General features: G+C 42.9%; 1 protein-coding gene across 2 annotated transcripts in view; it reads right to left on the bottom strand.

Moving 5' to 3' along the window:
- LOC147133516 (neurexin-2-like) overlaps nt 1–26,218 on the bottom strand; it is a 150,988-nt gene that overhangs the window by 13,553 nt on the left and 111,217 nt on the right. For both annotated transcript variants that reach the window (XM_086012153.1, XM_086012154.1), the window contains one exon: nt 6,677–6,858. In XM_086012153.1, coding sequence (XP_085868279.1) covers nt 6,677–6,858 — 182 coding nt within the window. The remainder of the gene's footprint in view (nt 1–6,676; nt 6,859–26,218) is intronic.

The following is a 26,218-nucleotide window of genomic DNA, read 5'->3' as shown; positions in this document are numbered from 1 at the left end:
GCACACCATACAGGGTCAAACTAGTGAAGGCAGCGCGATAAAACTGCACACTAATGCGCAGATGAGGAGCTGGTTGGAAAACATGTCCGGATTAGTCATACAATAGCTGACAAAAAAAAAAAAAAAAAAATCTTTTTACAAATATGCTCATTCTCAGTTTTGATTGGTATTCAATGAACAATATGTGGTGGCGTCGGAAAATATCCGTCCGACATTATACATTTACACGACACCACGGCGATGTTGATATCATATCACGCGGGTCTCATTACAGTGTGCGGTTTGTCCTTAATAAAATGCCCAACGGGTATATTCGGTTGCGCGTGAAACAACCAACCCAGTGGTATGCTAACGATTCATTAGAGAGGAGCGTCGGAGAGGCGGTGGCGCGACCATAATAAGAACGTCAGTTGCCCGCCGTTGTATGTCGTGCACATGATTAATAATCATTATAATAAGGAAGTTTCGGCCTTGCGTATGTCTTTTGTCTCTCGGGCGGGCGGGATAAGATATGCAGAGGCTGCGGGGCTTTCTTCCGACGGCAGCTGCAGTATGGCACCTTCAACGAGACAGAGGAAGTGCAGGCAAATTGGGTGGGTGGAGTGTTTTGTTGAAATGAAAATGCGCTAGTCCTCCGTGGCACATGAAGACGACAATATTTACTGGCTTTATAGACAAGGGGTACATATCTTAAACACCGCATCGCGCTTTATATTTTGGAGGTTGCAGCTTTGCTGTCACACCCGCGCCGTGCCTCCCGAGCTTATTCCGTGATTTGTGCCGTATTAGATCATTCGCCCTCCCTCGTACTCCCGAAAATTGAATGACTGGCTGCATATGTGGAGAGAAATATGCCTCTCCTTGCCTCCAAGGTGGCTGCTGCTTCTGCGGCGTGATGTAAAAGCTCGTCTTAAAGCTTTGCTCGCCCTCTAATCATATGTAAAATCCCGCTGGAAATCCTTCTGAATGTGAAATAATTAGCCATGCTGATGTGGTTGGTGTTACATAGCAAAAGTGTGAAGTGTCTTGAGAAACCTCAAACATCCCACTACGGATATTTAAAGCTGTGAACTGTGACTTCAGGTTTAGTCCGTATGAAGGAGCCTTAATAATGCGAGGCAGGGAGAGATATGAGAGGGCTATTCTAAAGTCATTTACTCTGTCCAAATACAGTATGTGACATTAATATCGGCTGGGTTCACGTCTAGAATAAGATTAAACCGAGTAAAAAGTGTTTGAACCCGTTTGGGTATCCTTTGAAATACGCTATTCGGATATGGTATTGGATGAATACCTCCGTTCAGACAGGTTGAAAGAATTACCTCAGTGTATGTTTTCGTTTTCCTTTGGCTGTTATCTTTGCTATTAAGACTTTTTTTTTTTTTTTTTCATGCCTATGTTAACATGTTACGTAGTTATTATGGTGGAAATATTTTCTTCTTCTATAAATGTAGCTCATAGGGGAGATGTGAAAGGTCCAATTTGAACACTCACTTAGGTTACCAACTTCGGTTTAACAAAGCACCGCACATTCACAATTAAGGATGTACTTGCAATGTGCATCGAATCGAGTCAGTGATTTTGTGTTTGAGTCAATGTGAAACCTGCACTCCGCCATGGCTGAGGAATAATGAGCTACTATATCAGTACATTATATCCGAAAAAAAAAAAAGACATCATCTCATCCGAGAAAAAAAACCCGGCAATTTATATTTAGTTACAAGCACAAAAATGTGGTGGCATTGTTCTGATTGGAATTTGTCAGCTTTGATGATAACATCACAATTTGATGCTAATATCAGCATCATAAACAACAACAACAACAACGATCACAATGCAAACATCTCTCCCCGCTTGTGCGAAAACAAGTGGAAACAAAACCAAGAATGCTTCACTTAATGACCCGGAATAGTTGACAGCTGATCTTACTTTAGCTGCAACAGCATTGATTTGCCTAACATTAGCCTCAAGGCGATAACGGTTCACATGGTGGGTGTCGGCTGCTATTACTGGCTTGCAACGGGGTCATTTCTGACACAGATCTCCTGTTTAAAATAAGTGTGGTAAAAAAGTAGCATACACTACAATGAACAAAGTAATTAAAAAGCAGCCACACGTAACGCACACACGTACCAGAAACTGCCACACTGGATGGATTATTGTCCCACCAGATCCAGCAGAGGTCTGGACTGGATTATGGTCTTGAATGTCAAGAATCAATCAAACTCAACCCCTGTTTAGGAACGATCAACATTAGCCATTTGTTTGAATGTTTGTCTGTTCGCTTTAAAAAAAAAAAAAAAAAAAGCAAGCAAAATAAAAATTCACGTACTGTTGCTCATGGTCAAATCCAGCCCATAATAACATCTCCTAGGTTGAAGTAGATTGCCAAAGGCATTTTTCTTTTTCGCTTGACTCAGTGAGATTACAAAACAAGTCCCAAAGGACCTTTCAAGTGCTGGCAAAGCAGAAACTAGCGCACTCTTGTCCAAGCGACCAAAAGAGAGGTCTTTAGCTATGACATTCATTTGCTCCTCTTTCTCCTCAAGAATCTACTTGAAGCGGCCTATAGGAGGTGCGGCATGATATGCCGCATGATGTCTGCTGTTTGCTTCCGCGAGCTTCTTGTGGCGGAGCGCTGTGCTTGCATTTGCACCGAATGCATCACCTTGCCTGCAGCAAGCATACTGGGCTGCTGTTTATATGCTGTAAGGACCACAGTGCAGACGATTTGACTATGACATGCGCCTGCAACTTGAACACCTTTTTAATAATGCAAAGGCTTATAGAAGCCCCGCGACTGTTTTTCTTAGTGCATATTCAAAGCCAAGTGGCAATCTGCATCAGTGGTGGTTGCCATTCATAGCGTTTTTTAAACATTTTTTTTTTTATCTCTTGTAATCCCAACGGAACGCTAAAATATCTCTTCATACTCAACGTATCGTTGTGCTAACGCGGCAAACACGGGGGACCCGGTAAATAAAAGCAACTTAAAGTGTTCTTTTAATCCCAAGTGTGGCCAAGCAAAGCTCGTTTCGAAGAGATGAAAGAAATGGAATACGCAGAATTCCACACGCGCAAGTCTGTACACAGAGCAGTCCCGACATCCTAAAAAGTGAGGATGTGATGGTGCCAGTATAACAGTGGTGCCAGCAAAATCTGTCATTAGATTTTATTTGAAAAAAAGTAAAAAAATAAAATAAAAAATAAAAAAATCGACCAAAGTTATTTAATTGGCAAAAGATCCCATAAGGAACATTCGAGAGAGGGTTTAAAGTGAAAGTCAAGAGAGCAGACGCCTATTTTTTTTTAAATGCATGGCTTTAGGTTCATTTTTATTGGCTTTAGAATTAGTTTTATTTTTTAAGATATATATGGAGTACTGGTCAAGTGCAAGATAAAAAAGGTCACTAACTAGTGTGCAATAGTAAAGTAAATACGCAATACGTAATTATCAAACAACTGTATACATTTCCTTCTTCTTTACTGACACAGCAATACTGAAATATATTATATATCATGTTATATTATAATAGATATAAATATTACATTATTATGACAAAGACGAACACTAAGTTGAGTTAGTTTTAGAAACGTAAGAAGTCATTTCAATTTTCTCTTTCTCCTGAATTGAGTCCCTTTGACCAAAGCGACGTGAGCGATGAGAGATTTGACTGCTATCTGTTGTATCTGAGTGCTTTGCTAGAGGAACCTCACCCTCCGTGAACTTCTTTACCGTCTGAGCATTTAATAATGTGTCAATGTGTCAAAGTGTTTGAGCGCAGCGAGTTGGCAGCCACGAGAGAAAAAAAAGAAGACACTTACAAGCTGTAAGCGTTCCATGTAGCTGTGGAGAGAGAGATTTGATTTCAGGGGGAAAAAAAAACCAAACAAACAAACAACCCCAAAAAAAAAAAACGTCATATGCTTGCAAAACATCCAGCGCCGTTTACGGTATATTTACGTCTTAAAGCGCCGCTCCGTCAAACACAATACTGTCTTCGCTGGGTTCAGTTCAGAATTATTTTAGGATCTTCGAAAAACAATTTTCCTAATGGATTGTGGACCTGCAAAACTGGTGGCATAAAACAGCAACCGTGAAAGTGTGAAGGGGATTCAATAACAGCATCCAACATTAAAATATGCACTGGACTGAAAGCCACATTAAGCAGCTGTGATTTTAATTATTACACCACTCGCAGACGTTTGACAGCTCTCTCCTCTGGTTTTCATCACGCCACATCTGTCCTGCGGCTACATACTAAAAAGGCTGATTTCCCTCCAGAACAGACACACTTGATGACAGCTGCTGAGGTGTCGCTTGTTTCGCCAACAGACGCTCGACTTTATCACGAGAGAAACCACGCTGCTTTCGTGCGGTCACGCGTGGTCATTTTTCGCAGTTAAGGTAAACGCTTCGAACTGGTGTATCGCGATGCACGAAACACTCTTGTTTGCATGTCGTTTTTTTTTTTTTTTTTGTTGGTGTGGTAGAAGGGTTACGCAAAAGCAAATCAACTTCAGTTGATTTGATCAGTTGGCTGGATTGGCACAATACGGTTGAAGTGATACAACACGTGGAATAATTTGAAGATACGTCATGGCGGAGCAAACTAAAAAAAAAAGGATAGGAATCGGATATCCATAAGTTGGAATCAGTCCTCTTCCAAAAGTGGATACAAATCCACTGCCAACGTGAGCGCGGAGATCGGCGCCACCTCATCAACGCAACACCACTGAAATACAGATGCTAGCCTACTTCTGAGGCAGTGACGTTCCAGAATGCTGTTGATATCTTGAATTGCTTATGAGTCATTATTTTCCCATTTTTCCGCTGAAGCCTTCCTTCTCGATTATTTGCGAAAGCCCGCTGGGGAATCGCTCGCTTCGGCAATAACTGACACGTGCTGCAAATTGGCACGTTGCTTGACCCGAGGAAAAATAAATAAACCTACACATCTTTGACCGATTGATGTTGCACTCAAGTGGGGGAGGGAGCCTCTCGCGTCATGGTGGAGGAGTAGGAGGCGGGAGAGGAAAGCGGCGTCTCTGTTCCCCGTTGCCGTTTCCAAACGCGGACAGATTTTCTTCACGCCGCTCGCCAAAACAAAGCAGCCGTCTGGAGCTTCTCTTTTTCCGGAGCCAGGTTGATTCATGTTGGACAAACTTGCCGCAGTCGCCATCTTTTTAGCACAATCTGATTTCCTAATTATGGCAACCTTCATTATCCACTGAGACTGCTTTTCCGTTTCTCAGCACCTCCACTGTCATCACTTGCCTTATGCTTGCCATTAGCCATGATGGATGGGCTAATTTGATCACAAAAACACGAAAATAATGGTACGAGCAGCTACAGCACAAGCAAAAGCATGTTACCTGCGAGGATGGCACAGCTCGGATTTGGCAGAGTAGACTGATGTGCTGCCTGGCAAATGTTAGACTAAACTGAAAGCGGATGTCAACCCAAACATATATTTTTTTCAAGAATATGTTCCCAGCAGGCCCACGAGTTGAAACAAGGCATTCTGATTCATTTTGCGTTTGTGGAATATAAGTTAAGCAGCAAAATGCACTTGTTTTTAGCCATCTCTGGGGCGGCCATTTTGTCGTTGTGAGCAGTTGTGATGTCATTTTCAGTCGACAGAAGACAAAATGGCCGCCCCCAGAGATGGCTAAAAACTAGTGCATTAACACTTATTCCACAAACGTAATATTGACCAGAATGCCCCGTTTCAACTAGTGGGCTCGCATATAACATATTCTTGAAAAAAAAAAATTCTCAGGCAAGCAACCAAAAAACTTGGACTTCTGCGAACTCTCTTGACAAAAATGCCAATTGTGGCAGGGCACCACGGGTGGATGACGTTTTCCCGGAGTTCCCAAAGTCTCTGGAGGTTGCGGGGCTGTCTTGGTTGACACAGTTCAAATATTTTGCGGTCTCAGGGACAAATGGAACGGGGTGCTTCCCAGACACCTCCCTGGTTGGTGAGGCGTTGATTAGTCAGATGACATCCCAGTACCTTGTAACATACTGACAGCGCAAATGAACTCTGACCTTTCCACTTTCCACCGCTTAATATGCTGCCGTGTATGAGGTCCATTTATGATTGTTCACATTGATGACTGGACTGGGCTATTTTGAGTTACTAGTTTTTAAACTTTTATACACTATATCATAACACACTTTCAAGCACTGTTTTATTATCTTGATTTTTACAACACTGCAGCATAAACATCTGGCATTATTGTTTAGTCTTGACATTTTAATTCAAGGGCCACAAAAATGAGCAAATTGAAAGCTGCGCAATTCTTTTTTTTTTTTGTGTATTCAACATTGTCAGCTTTTTGTCTATTAATTAATTCCATAATGCCTTGTTTATAGAAGGTGATGAATCCATTTTTATGATGGTTTCAACTGAGACAGAGCACTGAATTATTCAAGATCCGGGCTTTAACAAGTGAGCTTGGTTTGCTTGGTGGAGAAGAGAATTCATTTTGAACCACTCACTGATGTGTTCATAAGATGAATCCAAGAGATAGTTGGGAAATAAAACTAATTATAACCACAAATGTTTTCATAGTCACATTGAGTAATTCACTGCAAAATATTGCACGCGCGAGAGCGCCGATGAATAAGCGCGACCTTGCGGCCGACGAATCTCATTCGAGCTCTTACTATGTGCAACTGAAGATAGTCTCCGAGCCCGTGCGTGCTCTCCACACGCACTAAGATGGCGTCCTTCTGCAGGCTGCTGAAGCCCACGGCCAGCCGGTCGGCCCGGGTGCTCGGCCGTTCGTTGGGTGCCCAGATGAACGTGATGAGAGCGCCTCCTTTCCCGAAGATGTACGTCGTTCCAGCTGCGGGTGGAAAGAAAGATGTGTAAACAACAACTTTTTTTTTTTTTTTTGGAAACACATTCCCTTAGTTCGGTAGGTTTTTTTTTTCTTTCAGTCTGACATGCTCCAGGACACTGTTTTTCTCGCAGAGGTGAGCTCCAGGAAGTGTTTAAAAACCACATACCAATTCACCAGAAACAACATTAGGCACACAGGATGTACTGAGATCCAATACGATTTTTTGGTATCAGAAATTGCACCCCCTTACCCTGTTTTGATTGACACTGGAAGCTGTCGTCAGCAGGGGCGACTTATTCTTGCACATTGGTGTTATTTTTTCCATTCGCAGGTCATGCGGAAGAGACATGGTTTCACTTTTACACACATGGAATGTGTGACTGCTTTTAACACACTCAACACACCCAATGAACACACCCGTGAACCGCTAACCAGATAATAGCGTTGAGCTAATTTTATAACAATGAGAACGGCAACATACTGTGCGCTATTATGTGTACGTTTCCTTTCTGAGTACAAAGTGAAAAGCATTATCTCCAAATGTTGTAAGTTTACAGTCACTCACGCTAACCCCGAGGCACAAGCCACTTTAAAACATTACTGTCATTTTTTTTTTTTCTACCGCATATTAGCCGCTAACAATTCTAACGTCTTTGAAATCCACACTACCTCACTCATGCGACAAAAGTATCGTTTTTATGAATTTAAATTGGTGTCATATGTTTTCAGTGAAGGTTTTATTACTATTTTCTTCTTTTTATAATTTACATATCTTTGTTGCCCTTTTACTCTTCCTTAGCATTTATTTCTACACTGCGGCTTAGTTCCCTTTTTATTCTCTGTATGTCGAGTATGTAACTGTTAAATCGGCAATGTAGCTTTTTGAATCGTTTTTGTCACTTTCATCTGAAAAATTGATGGTTTTTTTTCTTCTAGATTTGGTGCTTCACGCTTATAGTTGGATAGGAGCGCTACGTATGTGATTGATCCTAGTGTAGGGTAAAACGAGGTCACAAAGTAATTTCCTTATGTTTTTTTGTGTTCTTATTATATTCCATTAAGATGCAAACAGAGGTCTAAATATAAATAATAATTGAACAGAGCTAAAAAGTTGCAGTGATAAAGACGTCACAGTAGAGCAAGTCATTTTTCAGGAGGATGAACTGGTGGGGTCGGGCTGCTGGCGGATGAGCGACGCACTTTCGGCAGAGCTTAGATTTGAGGGGCTGGCTGGCAAACACGAAGCGACATGGATGTCCTCGCCGTGGCCGCGTGATGCCAAAGCCGTGCGCCACCGAAACGACAATTACCTCAGATAGTACAGCACAATCGCTTGTTATGATGTTGTAGCTCTTAAAACAAGCATTTAGGTCTGTCAGAGGGATATTTTTCAAAAACGTGAATCAATAAAGCGACGCGGGGAGGAACACTTGAGAACTAATTGAAGCCTCAATTCATAGCATGAAAGATTTAAGTAGCCTTCAGCACGGTGTAATGGCCAGTTGCCACAAAGGTTCCTTATTGATAGCCGCTAACTGCTGCCTGATACTCAAAAGACCTCCAAAGGCTGGAACATTACTTTGTGCTGACTTTGAATTTAATTAAAGGGCAGGTTCTCACATTGTGGGTGTTTTTTTTTCTTTTCTTACCACGCTAATCTTAATTAATATCACGGATTTGCAGTCAAATGTGCGTCCGCGACATTCGTTACATGATGGAGTCGCAGTAAGTGAACTTTATTGCTTTCATTCTTGGACTGAATGTAATCTGCATCTGGCCTCACTCTGCCCTCCTTTCTATTCGGTGAAATCACTTTTCATTTTTTTTTTTTATTCCCCACTTCAGACTGCTTGGAATTATTCACACAATCTTACATTCCTGCTGGGGCATGTACGTAATTACTCACTATAGAGCGGACGAAACACTTGAGTTTCACGTCAGTTCAATTCATAGCGGCAACATAGTCATCTCAATTTAATATAATAATAATAATAATTAAAAAAAAAAAAAGGTAATGTTATTGAAGTAGTTAGATGAAATGAATTAATGAAATATGCACGCATTAATAAGGTAGAGTGGAACGCAAATTGAAGACTCAAAATTGCCAATAGACGTGACTGGTCCAGATTGTGCCCCACAACTTGCTTCAAAGCCAGCTTGGATAGGCTCCAGCAACGAGGACATCATTCTACGAAAAAAAAAAAACCAGGGAGGAAGAAATATTTGCCAAACAGTTGCTTTCTTCGTCTTCAAATGATATGCTACTTTTATAGGCAGTGCAAACACAGAAGCAAATACTGTAGAAGAAATGTTTTCGAGGAATGCCAGGCATGGAAAATAAAAACCAAAACACCACTGTTAAGTTGACATTGGACTCATTTTAAGGTTGAAGTCACTCCTACAACTCTAAATGATTTTTCAGTTGATTCCTTTTGAAATCATCAACCAATCACCCAATTCCAAATTCCTCTAGGTCATTTTAAAGAAGTGACCATCACTCTGGAACAAAGTCAGCGAGTCTTTTCAAGTCTTCTCTATTTTTAAAGCCTTTTAGTCCAAAGCGTCTCTTTGACTTGATTGACGCAAGACACACACGCTTACAGTTTTGCTTATTGAAGTACTAAATCCAGTGAGACGGCCAGTCGCTCGCATGGAACGCTTAGCGGCAAATATCAATCTTACAATTCAAAAGCGTACCCCCGGCAAACTTATTGCTTATTGTCACAACAACTCCACAGTAAATGACTACCAATCGGCGCAATGTATTGGAACAAATGTGAATCCATGTGCAGGATAAGTGGCATTGAGAAAGGATGGATGGCCGTGACAATTGCGCGAGAGCACTCGCAAAGAGTCGATATTGATGGCACGATTGTATAACGCGATTGTACGTATAAAATGTGAAAACAACATCGTCATCACATTCAACTTGCGCCCATCTTAAAAGTGATGAATCAACCGGCGGAGACAGTTAAGTCGTGACTTAACATGCAAAGCGCGACACGACTCCCTCCTGCCTGATTGGGGTGTCTCCTTTTACCAAGCGTCCATCTGCAGCAGACACGTATCAAATTAAGTCGATGCTAAATAAGTCTTGTCCAGACAATTACTATAAAAGTCATGTTTCTCTTGTATGATGCATCTCTCACTGCCTCCATCCCGCAGGAGGGCAGTTTTCATCCCTCAAGGCCACGTGATACCTTTGCTCCAAGAGCAGCGCTCCCATCGGGGAATCTTAAGAGCAAAACGTGCACTGGATTTGTTTGTTTTATACTCCCGGTGCTGCGATTTCGGTGCACATTCCCAATAACACAGTAGAAATTAGCATAGACAACAAGAATGTATCCCACCAGTCTTCACTTGTAACTGAAACCATCGCCTGAAACTACATCTTAAAAGGGAAGTCAACGCAAACATATCTTTTTCAAGAATACGGTCTATGCAAGCCCACTAGTTGAAACAGGGCATTCTGATAAATATTGCGTTTGTGGATTAAGTGTGAATCCACTCGTTTTTAGCCATCTCCGGGGGCGGCCATTTTGTCTTCTGTCGACTGAAAATGACATCACAACCGCTCACAACGACCAATCACGGCTGACCTGTTTTCTGAATCTGAGCCACGATTGGTCGTTGTGAGCAGTTGTGATGTCATTTTCAGTCGACAGAAGACAAAATGGCCGCCCCCCCAGAGATGGCTAAAAACGAGTGCATTTTTATGCTTAATTTATATTCCACAAACGCAAAATGAATCAGAATGCCGTGTTTCAATTAGTGGGCCTGCTGGGAACATATTCTTGGAAAAAATGTTTCGGTTGACTTCCACTTTAAGTTAACTATAATTACACCTAAAATTAAAGTAATTAAATTATATATAATTCAATTAAATTTAAAAAAAAAACAAAAAAAAACCATTTGTCTTTTCGTATGTTAGCACACTGCAAAAACCTGTCCTAAAATAAGTCTAACTAGAATGAGGAACATCTTTTTCAGCAAAATTATCTGCCGATAGAACAAGAAAAAATAAATACGTAACTAAAATGGATTAAAATTACTCACAAACAATCTTAAAATCACAAGAGCAAATTATATACAGTACATAGACTGTATCAAGATTTTTAAAGGGAAGAAACGCTCGCTCTTTCCGAGTTGGTGGAGAATGACGTATGATAAAGCTGACAGGATCATTTGCATGCCACATGGTCCCATCCCAACAGCCCCATTGTAACCCGACAAATAAACCGACAAACGCCTTCAGGCTTGGGGGATGTAAATACCCTATACAATGAAACAAATGCGTACATTAAGCGGACTCCTACACATCCAAAGCCTCCCAATCCAATCCCAAGCGTGAGTTCACGCACGGCCTTGCCTTGCCGTTACACATCGCGCAGGTCGGAAGACTCATCAAGTGATAGATCCATCCGCATTTTTCCAGGCGCCGTCGTGCTCTAAATAATTCCCTCAAACCACCCTCGGCTGCTACGTCTTGGTGGTTATGTGCGCACCCGCTGTAACATTATGGATGTGTTTCTGCGCCACGTTGCATTGACTACCCACTCAAAAACGTTCCGTCCTTTCTCCTTTGTGCTCTCGGCCTACTGAGTGCACAACAGACGAGGCAATGAGCGATAGGCTGCGCACGCTGGTGGTAATTTGCATCACGCCTGACTGTTTGATGCCAAGAGAGGGAGAAAAAAAAAAAACGAAAAAAAAAAAAACAGAGCTTGCTGACGAAAAGCACCGGATGATTTCAGCATCTCAAATGAGCAAGTGCTGGCTTGTTGAAATGTTTTATGTATGGGATGCAGTTAATAATGAATCATACAAAATAAAAATGGAATGGAAACAAACCATCAACACTTTTTGGCCATTTTTATCATTTCTTGAGAATTCATTAGGTCGGTGATTCCCATTGTGCTGTGGCACATTAGTGCGTAATTTCACTGCAATGGTCTAAAAAAAAAAAATAAATCACATTTGTTTCCTACACATCTTTGTTCATTTATCTATGACTGTGACGTATAGTGACAGGCACAACAATCAAATTCTCATCCGCTAGGTGGCAGAGGGTACAAGTCACACCTGTTGCCATTCATACAACCAAGCCAAGTTTGCACACGAAGCAAGTGAATTTATATTTAAAGGGAAGTCAACGCAAACATTTTTTTTTCAAGAATATGTTCTATGCAAGCCCACTAGTTGAAACAAGGCATTCTGGTAAATATTGCGTTTGTGGAATAGTTGTTAATCCACTTGTTTTAAACCATCTCCAGGGGCAGCCATTTTGTCTTCTGTCGACTGAAAATGGCACCACAACTGCTCACAAGGACCAATCACGGCTCAGATTCAGAAAACAGGTCAGCCGTGATTGGCTGTTGTGAGCAGCTGTGATGTCATTTTCAGTCGACAGAAGACAAAATGGCCGCCCCCAGAGATGGCTAAAAACTAGTGCATTTTGCTGCTTAATTTATATTCCACAAACGCAAAATTAATCAGAATGCCGTGTTTCAACTAGCTGGGAACATATTTTTGAAGAAAATGTGTTTGGGTTGACTTCCACTTTAAGTATATATTCTATTTTTTGGGATATTTTTGTTTGGTGGTGTGTCGTGATTTTTCTAAGGTTAAAAAAACACAGCCTTGGTTCAATGAAGGCCGGGAAACACTGCTTGCACAAGTTTATGAATGCAAGCCCTAAAATATAAAATAACAGGACTCAGTTTTGATGGACACTGTCCAGGAGCTATAAATTTAACACTGTGTATTCTAAATATTTTATTATTGTGCTTGCAATAATGTAGAACTGCACTGAAACACACTTCCATTTTTAATATAGTGTTTGTATTAGATGCAAGTATATATTTTCACTTCGGAGTAGACTAGGGTTTAAAAAGACATTATTTTTTTCGATAAACGTCCCCTAATGACCTGTCAGCCCCCAGTAGGGGTAGAATGACAAAATAACCTACAGTATAATTTTAAATCATTATCAATCAAAACAGAGCAACACAGAACTTAATAGGGGTGTGTAAAAAAAACCAAAAAAAAAACAAGCGGATCGATTAAGAATATAAACTCACATTAAAGTCCCAAACTGTGAGCAATTCATCTTGAGATTTATGGAGAGATATTAGTCGTCTGACTTATGACATTTGAAGCCCACTTCTTTCACGCTCTATTAAATTTGGCTCAGTGAAATGATGAAAATGAATAGTTCAGCCTGAAGCCTGACAGAGGACATATGCTATTCACTTGAAATGATGGCGTTCCAAGACTAAAGTGGCAACAGGCCTCACTGACGCACACAAAGGTCTTCAATTAAGGGCTCCGCGCGCGGAAAAATCTGATCATCTGATGCGGCTGGTACACACACCTCAGATGCAGAACGGCGGAATGATTGTTTGGGGTCATATCTGTGAGACGCATACAGGCTGAATGGGTGAACCCCTCATAGGATGCGCCTTTATAATCATGTTAACATACTCCTACACTTCACTTGCAGACGGTTTGGGTCGTCATAAAAATGTTAGGCTCCGATGAAATTCGGCGCTGCTGCGTTGGGATTGAAAAAGGCCCTTTTGGCTCGAATATTTACTTTTATTAGAACGCAGAAGGCTACCCTTGTCTCACATTAATTTTTATTTATTTATTTTTTTTATTTTTTTTTTAGTCCTCCACTTTATTGTTGTTTTTATGTTTTTTTTTTTTCCCATATATGACTATAAAAGCAGCTGCTCCAGCATAGCCAATTCCCTGGAAAGGAAATATCAATAAAATAAATTATCTCTAACTATCATACAAAAATAAGTAAATGGCCTTTCGCTTGGACAGCTTTTTAGCTCCAAGGTACTCACAGTGCTTTTACACGGTCTCCTCGTTCTCCTACTGATGACGCAGCATCAGGAGCAACTGGGGGCTTAGTTAACTGCTCAAGGAGAAATCCCGAGCTGGATCGTACCGGCAACCTTTGGGCTAAGAGACGACAACGAACGGTTCAGTGGCACTTGGATTTTAAGTAATTTAAGTTGGAACATCTTTAAAATATCAATTATTGACATTTATGATGACAATATAACAATATTTAGTTGAATTGCCCAATTTAAAATTGAATCAAAGTTCGTTCCTTTTTTTTTTTTTTTTCAGCATTGAATTCAGCATTCAATGTCAAAAATAAAAAAGTACATCTCCAGAGCTCGCCGCCCTTTCTGCTTTCCTCAGTACATCTTGCTGGCTTGAATGAATAAAAAAGTTGATGCTCTTCTCACCCCTCAGTAAAAGGAAACATAATCCTGCTCCCCTTTTATAGTAATGGACCAGCCTTTTAATCGTCCTCACTAATGCAAATGCCAGAGCTCTCCAGACATTTCAGAGACAAGACATTTCCCAGGAGGGCATCAGAATCTTTTTTTATTTTTTATGACACACCTAAAATATCCAAGTTTTCAATGCTTGAAGCCATGGTTTTAACACAATTTAGTTTGTTATCTTGCGGGACTGAGTCATGCCAGAGCCTGTCAGGTTTTCTGTAACTATGAACACAAAAGTGCTTTTTTTTTGTTTTTGTTTTTTTAAGCTTGAAGAGTTAAATTTGGCAGTTTTACACATGCTCCTTAATTTCTCAACGAATGAAGCATAAATTGACAAGATTCAGGCCTCAGGAGGGTGGATATCTATAAAGGTGTGAAAATGAGGTCTGCTTGGTGGAGGTCTCTACTCAATGCTGCAGTCACACGTAGACAGACAATATAACTATATTCACAAGCATACATTCTTTATCCTCTGCGAAAAACGACTAACATTACAGCTGCTTACCGTCCCCCGGTGGCCAAGGCGCACACACCAATAGGAGCGCAATGTTTGAAAGAATTGAAATTCTGTCCTTTTTCTCTCTCGCAAATTTTGAACAAATCGGATGCTAACGGCATGACAGCAATAATGTGCCTGAAAAAAAAAAAAAAAAAACGCGCGCAAACTGCACACGCTCCTTCAAATAAACCACCAATAGCGTTCATGCATCACGCCGCACGTTAGCTTCATGCGTTCATGCCTGAACATATTCATACAGTCAGGTTGAAGGCATCCCCCACACATCTGCTGAGATGCTAATGCCTGAACCGGAAGATGCGACCTAGCCTTTAAAGGAGAAAACAAACAAAACACGATCCTCACAATTAGAACCGGCGAGAATCACAAGATGATGTGATGACCTTGTCGAGTCTTTTCTATCCAATTTGCAGACGCGCTTTCCTCAATGGACTGTTGTTTATCATTCATATTCCTTTGGAAAAACTCATTTTACACTCAAGAACCATTGCAGTGCCGCAGCAATTCACAGACGTATAAAGCTTGTTGTTTATGCGCGATATGGTTTTTCCTGAATGCAGCTCTTGCATTCATTACGCGTGATTCCTTTTCCATTACGCCAAATGTGCCATTTTATTCTGGCCAAATGTTCCTTTTATTTTACGCTTTTTATTTATTTGCCAGTCACTTGTCCACGGTAATTCCGATAAGAGATATGATAAAAAGAACAGCAAAACCAATGATTTTTACAGCTTGTTTTCCTTGTCCGCTGTACATCACAACACCTTGTTTTTTTTTTTATTTCTTCTCCTACTTCATCCTCCCTGATAAAAAAAAAACCCAACAACAGCACATTTCTGATTCTGAACCACCATGTTAGTAAGATGGCACAGTGTTTGGTGTTTAAACATGTTTGTTCTTAAAGTTGTCTTTTAATTGCTATTGTGGGTATGAATACACACGATTGTAAATGCACACAATGCTGTTGCGCAATCTCCCCTCAGGGTAATTTAAAATATGACCCGGAGTAAATAGAAGTGCCTTTCACTACCTTTTATCGCCTGTCCACATTTGATTTTGTTTTTCTATACAGCTCCCGGAACAAGAAAATAAATCACTGGGAAGATGACATGCTTTCTGTTCAATTCAGTTTGCGTTACCCAATTGAAAACTGGAAAACACACGACGAAGCCCTGAAAGGCTCCCAAAAAGCCATTCCCCCCCCCCAAGTTGGTAAACTGTCTGCTTGTGGCAGTCACTTCCAACTCGGGGGACTCTGCAGAATGAAGTGTGGAATAATTCCACTGAGTCTGTTCAGCACGTGGCGGTTGTTGGGAGCCTGAAGATGAGGTCACCAACAGGCCAATCCTTCTGGAGTTCCAGTGGAGTGCGTATGTGGTCGACCACGCGGGGGGTCATAGCGCGGCCAAGTCTCTTACAGACCAAGTGGGAAGAGGTTAGATTGGCAAAATACTGCATAATAAAAGCTGTGAAGCAACGGTGATGCCAAGGGACACGGGCCTTACGACTTGAGGGTCCGGAATGGAGAACTGCACTGACACCGACCTCAGCGATATGGATTAGCGACAAATAGTGAAAAGAAATAATCACATTCAAAAAAAATGGAAGAACATTGGAGGGAAGCCAGAGGAAAACGTTTGAGAATGTTATGTGGAAAGGAATCTTGACTTTGAGGATTGGAAATATGCTTCAAATTGTTACAAGAAGGTTTTTAGAATGTGGAAATGGGGAAAACGTACTACAATAACCTTTACAGGGGAGATTTTTTTTCTCATGGCAATTAAACAACACAATCATAACCATGTACCGGTATACCCATAAAAGCCATACTTTTTTTTTTTTTTTTTTTTTTGCTGTTTCAATTTAAATATTCATAACCAGCTCAGTATAAAGGAACTCAACCAAATTAAATGAAGTTTTTGCAAACCCTTATGGGTCGCGACCCAGTGAAGTGGAAGGGACCCCATTTTCAGAACAACTGCACTAAAGTTTTGTATTCTGAGTATTTTGAAGATGGAGTCACGTTAAAAAAAACAAAAAAACTTTCCAATATGTTCTCTGTAGCCCCATTAGTCCAAACACGGTGTTCTGATAAGTATTGCTTTTGTGGAATTAAGAGTTAATCCACCCGTTTTTCTCCATCTCAGGGGGGGCGGCCATTTTGCCACTTGCTGTCGACTGAAAATGACATCACAACCGCTCAGGGCTCCGATAACGACCAATCGTGGCTCACCTGTTTTCTTGGTTTGTTCAAGCATGTTAAAGGGCCAGAAAGTTACAGGTTCTTGAATGCAGAATATTAGGGGAATACATTTTAGATTGCTAGAGGGAAAATCGTGATGCTTTAGACTTTATCGGCAAGCTTTTCACCGCTTAAATGATTCTGTCGTCTGCCGCAATCGCACCGCGAGCCATTTCAGATTTGTGTTTGCACAAATCCCGTTGTTACGCCAAAGTAAACTTAGCCTGCCTGATTCGAGAAATTCTCCAGTTATCAAGGTAACCTTCTCAATGGACATTTTATTATCTCGTGCACTTTCGTAGTGCAGTTTTTGGACAAATGGAAAGTATATTTCCATTACCAGCCAGATATGGACTTTTAACCTTTATAGACCAACATTAAGTGAAGGCTGGCAGCAGGTTGTAATGGTCAGTGCACAGTGGAATCATTTCATGCTCTATGCGAGGTTTTTTTGTTCAGCGACACTGAAAGAAAGTAGGAATGACACTTAAATTGAATTTCAACGTAATTGCCTTATTGCATAATCTTTTAGTGCAGCTAGGCTTCTATCAAACTGTCAGGCAGTGGAAATGTTAACTCTGTTGTTCCATCCAGTGAATAAAACGTTTTCTAGCAAAGGTTGTGATGATTGACAGTAATTTACTCTTTACTTATGGAAGGATGCACATGAACTTTCTCCTTTTTTTTTTTTTTTTTTTTTTTTTTTGAATCATGCTAATTCACATTTGACACTGAGTGACCGCCGCTACAACAAATGCTGCCGGCATAGAGGTTGAGATATTGCAGCACTCCGATCTCTCGTGAGCACACAAGAAAAAAAAAAAAAAAAAAATCCAAACAACATTAGAATTCTAATGTGAATTCTAAGCAAGGCATTTGTGTTGCACTTAAGCAAACTCATTGCTGTGAAGCATGTGCAGCCCTTCAGAGCAAGCAGTAGCAGCCCTACAATAAGGGTAATTGAAAATGTATCCGTGGGTTCTTTGAAGTGTTTTCTAAATAGGTCTGCTTGATCACGAGCTTTGCCTCGCCTGAAAAATCCTCGACCATAACCATTTGGCTGTAATAATAGCACTGATGTAATTCATCCCATTTTTAGCCCCCCCCCCCCTTTTTTTTTGGGGGGGGGGGAAGGCTGACAAAATTGCTGCGTTGAAAAAGACGGCAAATCCACCGGGGTCCTATTTTACAGGACATAAAAGTGAGCGTTTGGAAAGAGATTTCAAAGTGCAATCTAAAACGGAGCTCTGGTGTCAGCGCTTTGAGTCGACCGATTTGAGAAGCGCCGCCGGATTGATGTTAATTGTAGAGGGAAAGGTCATTTCTTAACATCCTTCAGCGGCACAAAGCGCGTACTTTGCCGTCTTTGAGTTCCTCAAACAAACGCCCGCCGCGTGTGATGTGACAATACAAAACGTGCCGCACTTGATTGGGAGTCAGCGTGGTTGGAACACGGGACGGGAAAAGGGGAAGCACGGCCCGCCGTGACGTCGATCTTGAGCTTCACAGAGTGTTTAATCAGGCACAAGCCGCAGCACTTAAACGCCACCCGCAACATTGACGGCAGAAATGCCGCACGGATGAGATTCCCCGGAATGTGTCTTACCGTGGCCCCCTCTGGTGAGAAAGGGCATCCTGTTGATGGCAATGGGAACAGTGCCGTGCTTGTTGTGGAAATGGTGCACATGGTGCGTGGTGCTGAGACTCGAAGACACGCGTGCCGTTCCGGTTTGGATGGGCAGCACGATAATCAAGGCCAACCAGAGGGCCAGTCTGGAACAGTAACTGAGGCCCATGCTGAGGCTCCAGTCGGCACAGGTCCTCCCAAAGGGGGCTGCGGCGAGTCCGCCCATCACTTCCACATGGGCCGAAGGCCGGCCGCTTGACCACGGTTTGGTCTTTTGGAGTTCCGCTACAAGACCGCAGAGCATCTCAGAGAATGGAGGACATTGCGCTTATAATCCCTTTTTGCTGGCTTGGGCACTCTCTGGGCAGCAGAGAATCAAAAGAGAATTCCCTTGAACGTGTGATCGAAGTAACCGGGAAGGGATTTCGTCAAAGCAAATCCAGCTGCTTTGCCTGCCTGTCTGAAAACTTATCCTAACATTTTCCCAGAGCCAGGTGTCTTCTGCGCAGCGTTAAAAAGCATCCAGGGGCGTCGCTTAGACAGCGGGATATCCAAGGTGTCGGGGGGTGGCGCACATCCAAATGAAAATTTAAAAAAAAAAAAAAAAAAAAAAAAACACACACACGGACGCATCCAACTAAAGAGGCACGCCGCCTGAGAAAAAGAAACATCTAGGCTTGGAACACGGCAGCGGGACCGAGCTGGAAGCGACGAGAATCGCTGTGAAAGTCTCCATCGCCCACAGGTAGAGCTGGAGGGCAGCTGAGACTGCCCACTAGGACGAGCGCCACTCCACCGCAGACATCGCACACGTCCGTGGGAAAACCGAGCATTTCACGAAGCCAGACGGACCGCTGGATGAAAATAAGGGCATGGGTAAAGATGCCTGTCGATTAGGGGCGATGCGGGAACCAGCACTTTTCTTCCCCTTCAGCCAGTGACGGGGGAAGAGAACGGCTAAGGAGGAAAGGGAGGGAGGAGGCTGGGATGGAGGAGGGGACGGGGGATGGGGGCGCTAGATGAGGTAGAGATGGAGCAAGAGAGCGAGCGACATCTGCAGCGGCGCAGTAAAGGGAGGAAAATCCAGGAAAAAGAAAGAAATGAGCTGCTTATCCCTCTCCCTCGGCGGCTCCCTCGGAGCATGCGGCGAAAATTCCGAGCGAGGCGCGCCGGGATGCCGCTTTGCCTTCCGCTTCTGGTGCTCCACCTGCTCAGTCTCATGCAGCAAGATCACTGCTGCATTCCCCTCATGCTGCCGCTCCGCTTCCTTCTCCAGTTACCTCATCTATGGCAGGTCTGCTGCGCTTGCCTCGTTTTTAACCTGACAGCCGCATGGATCTGGCAGGCAGGCTTCTCCTCCAGTACGAGATGAGTGAGCTCTGGTTGCTGCAGCGCACTCCCCCCCCCACACCCCCCAAAAAAAAAAAAAAAAAGATGCTGATTTAAAAAAATAAATAAATAAATGAAAAAGATGACTTATTTATATCATCAGGAATCCAAGATGAGCAAACTCCAGGACAGCCTGAAGCCTTGCTAAAAAAAAAAAACAAAAAAACAAAAACAAAACAGTTTGGAGTTCTAATAATAACGCCACACAAGAGCATCTTCTTGAGGCATACTGTTGTCAGCATGCGTGTGTGTTTGTGTGTGTGTGTGTGTCTGAAAAGCGAGTCTGCGAGCAAATGAGCGGCGGAGGGAGGGGCCCCCGGGGGTGGGGGGTGGGGGGGGGGGGCAAGGATGAGCGGTGGCGAGGCAGGAAGAGAAGGGGTGGCCACAGCACACAGCATTGAGGGTGGGGGGGGGGGCTGGTTGGGCGGTGGGGGGCGGATAGTGAAGCAAGGAAATGGGTTGTGTGAATAAATACACAGCTCGCAGGTCCTGGCAGTAACACGCAGGAATCATACTGCAGAGGAGGAGCCTGATTTAGGTGAGCTGTCAGTGATGTTACAGAAGCGAACACAAGGCCACTGATATGGACACGCTGTTAACACCGAGAGCTACAATAGGCCTGCGTGATGGACGCCCAAACGCTCCACAATTTGATACCATGCCGCTTATAATACAACCCGTGCGCCCTAAACATCCGCAGCGAAAAATAGATACATGATTGGAGTTCCGGGGCTACAGTGGTTTGTCAATGCGCCGGTTCTTTCGATGTCGGGGGGCGGGGGGGGGGGGGGGGGTAGGTATTGGGAAACGCCAGTTCATCAACCAATTCATTAGTCAGGATTTAGCGTTCCCTGGAATAGCAAGGTGGCACACCCGAAAAGTAAGTAATACGCTTACTCTCCGCCGCGCAGACAACAAATAATGTGATTCGTTAGAAAACTTCACAACTGCAATAAAGGTTTTGCTACCTCGCAGGCGCGGCAACATCCGTCAAAAATATTGCTGGGATTCCTATTTTGTCTTCGTGCCATGTATTCACGCGGCCATTTGGAATTTGTAGGGCACCATCTAAAGTGCCCCGCAAAAAAAAAAAAAAAAAAAAAAACAACGGCATTCAGCAGCTATGCTCAAACTTGGGGAAGAGCAGCTCAAAAGGGAGGTAAAGGACAGGGAGGGATGGTAGGACACAGTCAGACCAAGGGCAGCACGACTTGAAGGTTAGACACTCTGGTGCCTGCATTTTAATTCATTGTGTGACCATGCTCGTCGCTCGTGTCGCAAATCATCTTTTCCTGTTGAAATGATTGAAAATGCTGTAAAGTTCTTCCAACAATAACAGAAAAAAAAATCTTTTAAATAAGAAAAAAAACTAAAAATATACTAAAAAATAACATTTTGCCACTTTTTCTTTGCTTCAATTCAATTGAGCTTCTTAGTCACTTGGGGGCAGTACAATACAGACATAGAAACACACAAAGAAGACTTTCACAACTCAGTAAGCTGCAGTAATAATTTTCGAGGATAAAGAATATATGTCTGTGAATATTGTCAGATTGTCTGTCTTTTTTTGCAATAACATATTCTTGACGTATTCTGATTAATATCGCGTTTGTGATATGTCAATTAAACAGATCAGTCGTTTTTTTCCGGCTTTCGTCACGCGACCACCGCTGTGTTCGTCGGCGAGTGACAGCGGCCAGAAAACGCGCGGCCCCACTTCACAAAATCGGCTGGCGTCGCAGGCGCAGAACTTTGTCGTAATTTGATGCATTCGCTTTTCCCCCGAACAACGATAAAAACGGCAAGGAAAAGGCAACGAGCCCTTAATGCCTCAGTGCCATCTCCGGATCGACAAGGGCACCGCCTCACTTGAACCTAATAGAATTCTATACTTCCTACGTCTGTTCTCTTCTCTTCTAGCGCACAAAGCAAAGTCAATAAAGGCACGCTTGTTTGAGGTTGTTATGAAAGAACTCGAGAGCCGCAACGTTAACTACCTTTGGGCTGAAGTTGAACTGCTCTCGGGGCCCAACATCGTGACCTCGTGACAAAAAAAAAAAAAAAAAAAAAAATCCCCGCAGACACACTCCGAAACCACTTACATAGATAGATACTGCACACTTGATCCGGCTATTTGTCCCGATTCTTTCATTCCTACAGTGCACGCATACACAAAAACAGACGATCCACCTTGAGGGACTGAAGTGCACTCCCGCCGCTGCCTCATTTGCGACGGTGTAAATATTTCACAGTATTGTGTTGACTGCTTGCGCTCGCCTAATCAATTAGCCGCAATGTTTTTCCGTCGTGTTCGCCTCTTATCTGTACACAAAGTCAGCCCTGGGAAAGCTCTCGAGCTGCTCAACCATGCAGGACTTATTCTTAGCGATGACTGATCCCGGTTCAGACAAATCTCGATCGTTTTTTTTTTTTTTTTTTTTTTTTTGGGAGCCCGTTTTATTTATTCCCCCCCCCCCCCCTTTCGACGTCGGAGGTGGGGAAATGCGACGATAGGGTGAATCGGAATACGCCGGCACTTGAGAGATGAAGACATTACCGACAATAGAGGCAGGATGGGGAGGAGGGGAAGGAGGGTGGAGGCAGCCTTGCAAAGGGGGGACGCGGAAAAGAGGGAGTGCAGCTGCATCAGCTAAATCACGGTCGATATAGATATCAGCTTGGGATTGCCTCGTCGCTTGAAAGGACACGCATGGAAACGGGAGGACAGAGGCAAGCCATGCGGCACCACCTCACACGGTGACAAGAAGGCGACGCAGGCTATTACTCATGCTGGGGAGGAGGTGGGGCACTGAGGGCCAGACACGCTGATTGAACAAAAAAGAACAGAGGAAGGTTCGCGCTTCACATTCTAGAATGACAAGAGCCCGCACCGAATTTATCGGCTCGCATAAATTAACGAAACCAATGCCGATTAATGGTCAACTTCAACACGTTTGTCTCCGAGAGTGGAGATTCATGCTGACAAATGCTAAATCTATACGTTTGGATTGTTGTGTGTTGGTTTGCTAGCAAGATTTGCTCAAACCAAACGACCGAGGCCGTTTTCACGGTAGAAAGAACTCGTACATAACCAGATGCAGGCTTCCTCAAATGAGAGCATTCCAGATCGGGACCCAGAGGTCTTTCTATATAAGGAGCCAATTATTCCGTTATTAGCTTTTCTGGGTAAAACGCTAGCGAATGTACGTACGCAGAAAATAGACTGAGCTGCATTTTAACTCCTCTCACACCTTAACCAATAAAATTGTTTATTCAGAGCATTTTTGTGACTGGAGTGAGTGGTTGTGTTACAAGATGGGAAGTTCAAGGCAGCAAAGAAAAATTCCTGTTGGGCACAGCTCAAAATATTTCATCATGCATCTCCAACCGTTATTTTGCTCGCCCGGATCCTAAATATCTCGACTAGACCTGAAAAGACGGATGCTCCTTCCTCTTGCATTTTTTTTTTCTTACAACTACATAACTACTTGTTTCAGACGAAAATATATCCATTTGAAGCTGTCGGTGGCTGGAATATATCCCAGCGGGTCATTGTGGGCGTGTTCCAGGCCGTGACAACGAGGCGCTCTAACGTAGCCGTGCTACGCCCAAATCCTCACTCCATACGCTGGCTGTCAAGTTGAACTTTTGAAAACATTTTTCCTCCCGCTCTTCCGCCTTCCTCCCTATGTCACGCACACACCCGTGGCCGACAACAAGGCACTCTAAAAGCATTACCATTACACTATCTCTGCATATATATATAGAGCATATATACTGTATTTTTAACACTTTGCCAGTTTGTAATTGCAATTTACTTGTAAACATACAATGTGAGACTTAATTGTAAGGCATGCCATACATTTTCCTTGGTGTGGAGAACTTTTCCAGACCTCTTTTCTAACTTTTAATTGAACACTCCTGTCATTGTGTCTGTACCCCTTCCTTTAAATGTTAATACAGGGTTGCAGTGACTTTTTAGTGTGACGATACAAGCACAGAAAATAATCCCCTAATGACGTCAAAGGAAAAGTCAGTGTCAATTACAGGCAAAGCTCCAACCAATCTTAATTTAACTCAGCTCACAGCTCAGGGCGGTCATAAAATAGACCCTTGCCGAATTTAACAGGAAACTCTTTACCACGGACTAAAAAAAAAAAAAACAGGAGGCTTTATTTCCAACAGAGCCGCGTTGCAGAAGTTGCACGATCAATGGCCTACAACTCGGACCGTCGACTTCTCCGAGCTCAGTCGCGAGCCTCTTTCTCGGCAGCGACGATATCTTGGCGAGAGCTGTCGAGCATGAGGGGTTCGCATCAATCAATTGACGTGCTTGAGGGTCAGCGCAACGCGATGGAAGCTGCTGCAATCCGGACAACAAGGTGGGGGGAGGCTCTCCGTTTAAGCGGCGGCGAATTTGACCTTGGGTCGTCATTGCTCATTTAATTCTTACACAAGCAGCACGGCCAATCAAAACGCCCCTCCCACGCCGGTGCATCAAAAACATACTTGCTTTATGAGCATACATTTGCCGACGTGCCTTATCCAAAGGGATTCCAGTTGATTACTCAAGGCATTTATCACGTGGGGTTGCTCAGAATCTATCATCATTGCAGTTCCCGACAATAAAATCATTTGAGTAGAATTTAGCCTGAAGGCAGTTGTGAATGTACTTTCATCTTTTAAAGACGCTTGGCAGGTCATTGCTAATTTACATAATCAAATTAGTTGCACATATAGCGTACGTATGTACACGCATTCAAGTCGCCAATTTAGGAGTGGCAGCAATATCACATGTATCTAATTTGACAAAAAAAAAAAAGCCCCACGTTTTGAATTTCCTTCACGCATATTATTAATTGTTGACATTTTTTTTGTGTTTAGTGTCAACATGCTATCATCATTCATTTGCAAATTCTGTGCTTAAAAAAAAAACAAAAAAAAACCAAAAAAACATCTTGCTACTTTCAGTCCACAAAAGGTTGCCTGGGACAAAAAACACATTTTGAGTAGTTCAGCGTGAGCTTTGAGTCTAAAAAACAAACAAACAAAAATTTGAGTTCGCTTTAGAGTCACAACATGCAAATGCCACCGATCCGCTAGAATGGCCCTATTACCTTGTACCAAAGGCTGACACAAAACTTGCAAAATGATACAATGTGAGAAGTCTTGTAGCGCTGACTTAAGACACCTAAATTGCACTGTTTGTTCTCAGGAGGATCTGTTGGATGAGATTTTTCAGCGACATCCAGTCTCACCCGAGGCGGTAAAGTAGCAGGATTAATCATAGCACTTTCAGATTAATTACTCATAATGCCAGCACGCTCTGAAAGGCATAGCCTGCAGTTGTGATGTTTGGTTGATTTCATTAGGCTCAAAGCGACAACACCTAAAATAAGTCTGCCTGAGACAGGGACGGAGGGAGGGGGGGAAAAAAAAAAAAAAACAATCGTGAAAGCGCTGAGAAGCAAATCAGCAACCACCCGTGTACTTTGTAACAATCTTGTAGAATCAGGTTGTACACAACCGTACAAACACAAAGAGTCGAAACACGACAAACGACATCGGGGAGAATTCATTGTGCGGTTACAACGGCCAAGTTAAATGTTTATAGGAGATCTGCGAATGCACACAAGCGCTCCTCTCCACCTTAATTAAAATGATATTTCGCCGACCCCCCCCCCCCCCCCTGCCCCCCCACATGGCCCACATTTCCTCCTTAAAACGGCACCGCATGTGACAGCGCTCTGCATTGTTGGCTGCACATGGCGCTGGCATGAATAGACTCCATTTGCTTGTTAAGTTGAGCTGACTAGCCCCGGCATGTCTCTAAGAAAAGAACAACGGCGCCATTGCTCCACTGCTGTGAAACCACTTCTCGCCCCATGACAAAAAGGAACCATCGGACAATTTCGGCGCGCGCCGCAAATGCGAGATTTTGTAAGGAAGAATTCCAATCTTTTCGATAATGGCTCTTGAGCATACGATTGCATGATGACGTCACCATCGAGGACACTTGATCACGGAAGACAAGCCTCAAAACAAAGAGAAACCAGATCCCCCATAGAAGAAGACGATATATAGCATATCACCGAAGATGCTAGAACATCCGCGGTAGGAAAAAGGCACACAGCCTCCAGCTTTGTGAGTTATGAGAAAACTACTTTCAAACCCTGCTCATGATTGACGCCGCCTTGAGCAAAGTGGTGTGTTGGTGTGCGTGTTTACTACCTACACATGGTTAAAACACATGGGCATATCCATCTTTGGAGATTAAATCT

This window comes from Filicampus tigris, chromosome 17, assembly GCF_054856515.1.
Source record: "Filicampus tigris isolate MCC_2025a chromosome 17, RoL_Ftig_1.0, whole genome shotgun sequence".
NCBI lineage: Eukaryota > Metazoa > Chordata > Actinopteri > Syngnathiformes > Syngnathidae > Filicampus > Filicampus tigris.
The sequence above is the reverse complement of the archived record's forward strand: the minus strand, read 5'-3'. Positions and strand labels throughout refer to the sequence as shown.